General features: G+C 55.0%; 1 protein-coding gene across 2 annotated transcripts; it reads right to left on the bottom strand.

Annotated features, from left to right (window-relative positions):
- Positions 1-206: 206 nt before the first annotated feature.
- On the bottom strand, positions 207-1,976 carry Prss34 (protease, serine, 34). 2 transcript variants are annotated; one of them, XR_015630302.1, is made up of 5 exons: positions 1,795-1,976; positions 1,462-1,636; positions 1,016-1,255; positions 734-897; positions 207-626 (listed from the first exon to the last, which is right to left on the bottom strand). XR_015630302.1 is itself a non-coding variant. In NM_001105772.1 (5 exon segments), coding segments are annotated over 5 exon segments (948 nt in total). In that variant the 5' UTR covers positions 1,868-1,961; the 3' UTR covers positions 208-365.
- Positions 1,977-2,395: the final 419 nt, after the last annotated feature.

The following is a 2,395-nucleotide window of genomic DNA, read 5'->3' as shown; positions in this document are numbered from 1 at the left end:
GGCAGGCAAATGGGAATAGCCCAGGACCATCCACGTTGAGGGGTCTGGGCTCCACAAAATAGTGTGGGCTAACTTAGTGACTGAGAGTACCTCCCCTTCTCACCACCAAGAGCTCAGAGACACTAACGGGGGATGCTCCACTCTACCAGCTCAGCAACCACCCTTAGTGCCAAGCTCTGGATTCAAAATCCAAACAGACATCCATCAGACAATCCATTGTTTAATGAGAAACATGGTTAGGAGGGGCTATGGGCTGCCCAGCAGCTTTTGAGACGTAGTCTTAGCCCTCCCTCCCAGAATTAAGGGACACCAGAGACTCCAGACCAGGGGCACAAGGTAGTTTCACTACCAGGGGTTAGGGAGGTTTAAGAAAGTGAAGCTGGGCTGGAAGGAGTGAATGGATCAGCATGAGTGGCTGGGGTGTCTTCTGGTGTATGAATCCTGTCTGGTCCCATCGAAGGTTCCAGGAACTTGGGGACATAGCCATGGATCCAGGACAAGTAGCTCATCACTCGGGTGTATACACCAGGGAAGTCAGGAAGGCCACAGCCTATGCCCCAGCTGACCACACCCACCTGGACCCAGGAGCAGTTCCACCTGCACACCAAAGGGCCCCCGGAGTCAGCCTGTGGGAAAAAGGCAAGAATCAGCAATCCCGCAATGCCAAGCCCAGTGGGTGCCAGTGTCCTGGGCAAGGAAGGGACAGAGGAGAGAGGACGAGTCAGGCTGTTACCTGGCAGGAGTCCCGGCCCTCCATCCCAGCACAAAGCATATCATCTTTGATGATCTTGGTAGTCCTGTCCAAGGAGGAATAGGTCCGGTACTTCTGCTCACAGTCACTGTTTCCCACAATGGGGACTGCCACTTCCCTCAGGTGGTAGGGCGGAGGCAGTGGCCCTGTGGAGAAAAGCCAGTGAGAACCAAAGCTGGGGGCTTCTGCCTCGTCCCACCCGCGCTGACAGGGTCTTTCCAATACCCACTGTGGCCCTCTATGACGCCCCAGCCAGCCACCCACCAGGTCTTCTTTGAGGAGATCCTCTGGGAGGCAGCAGGGAGGGAAACAGGGTGGACACGCTCAGACAATACAACTGTGGAATCCAGTTTCAGCAGAGCAATGTCTGCCCCTCCAGGGGCAGACAGCTTCTCACTAAACTTGGGGTGACGGATGATCTTGGCCACTTTCATTAACTGGTCGTTTTCATAGAGCCTCAGCTGCCCAACTTGGACTCTAAAGCAACTGGCCTCCATCTCTTTCCTGGGAGACAGGACAATGAATTCCTCAGGGGGATGACGATTAAGGAAAATTAACCCCAGCAGAGACATAGGGATCAGTCAGAACAGACGCGGGATCAGGAGGGTCTCAGAAATCCTGCCTCCTACAGGAAACCCTTGCTCACCAACTACCACCCACCTCCCAACGTCCATCTGCTCTCAACCGAGGGAATGTGTGGCCCCACTCACGGCTCTACACAGTGGGCAGCCGTCAGCACCCACTGTGGGTGGATGAGGGAGCCCCCACAGATGTGTTCCCATTTGCTGAGCTTCATGTTGTAGAACCTCAGGCTGACCTGCCATGGGAACCGGCTGGCTGAGACAGGGCAGCCTCCGACAATGCCTACCAACTCCTGTCCTGAGTCTGTGGAAGCAAGAAGGGTCATCAGACACCGGGCAGAAGATTCCAAGGCTCAGGCGTCAGTGAGATTTCTGGCAAATCGACAGTTAGGCATAACCCCAGGGTATCCGGAGCCGGACTCTGAGCCTGGGACAACATAAGGGATCTCAGTTAGAACTCACCAGGAGTCAGAGGCATTGTGCTCCCCAGACAGGGGAGAGTGAGGAACAGAAACCACAGCATCCCCAAGCACATCTATCACAGAGATCCCGAACACTGGCTTCTACAGCCAGACCAGGTAGAGGTGCTAATGGATTAGAACAGCTGTCCTCCGGCCACTCTCCTTCTGCCCTTGAGGCCCCCCAGGGTCCCTTGAGGTCCCCCAGGGTCCCATTTATCTTTCTTCCACAGGATGTGGGTTCAGAATGCAACATCTGAATCCCAGAGGGCCATGTCGTGGCCACACGTTGGTCTTTCCTTGGGGCTGATATGAACTGATCAGTCAGGGCTAGCGGGCTGTGCAGGTATGCCGAGCGTGAAAGCATGCCCTGAGGTAGACAGGTAAGGCTGCAAGCTAAATATTCAAAAAGAGAAAAGAAAAGATGGAGAGACTAGTCCGCAGCCCCACACCCAAGGCACAGCATGAGACTCTGATGTGCTCTCCTTCTCTGCTTGGCTACAGTCCCTGCCCCTCCACCCACAGAAACCTGGCAAGTGGAGTTAATGATACCCCCGGATGTGGGCTGTGCTCTCAGAGGTGTCAGCCTGTCGTTTTGAGGGAGT

The sequence above is a fragment of the Rattus norvegicus genome, chromosome 10 (genome assembly GCF_021556685.1).
Source record: "Rattus norvegicus strain SHRSP/BbbUtx chromosome 10, alternate assembly SHRSP_T2T, whole genome shotgun sequence".
NCBI lineage: Eukaryota > Metazoa > Chordata > Mammalia > Rodentia > Muridae > Rattus > Rattus norvegicus.
The sequence above is the reverse complement of the archived record's forward strand: the minus strand, read 5'-3'. Positions and strand labels throughout refer to the sequence as shown.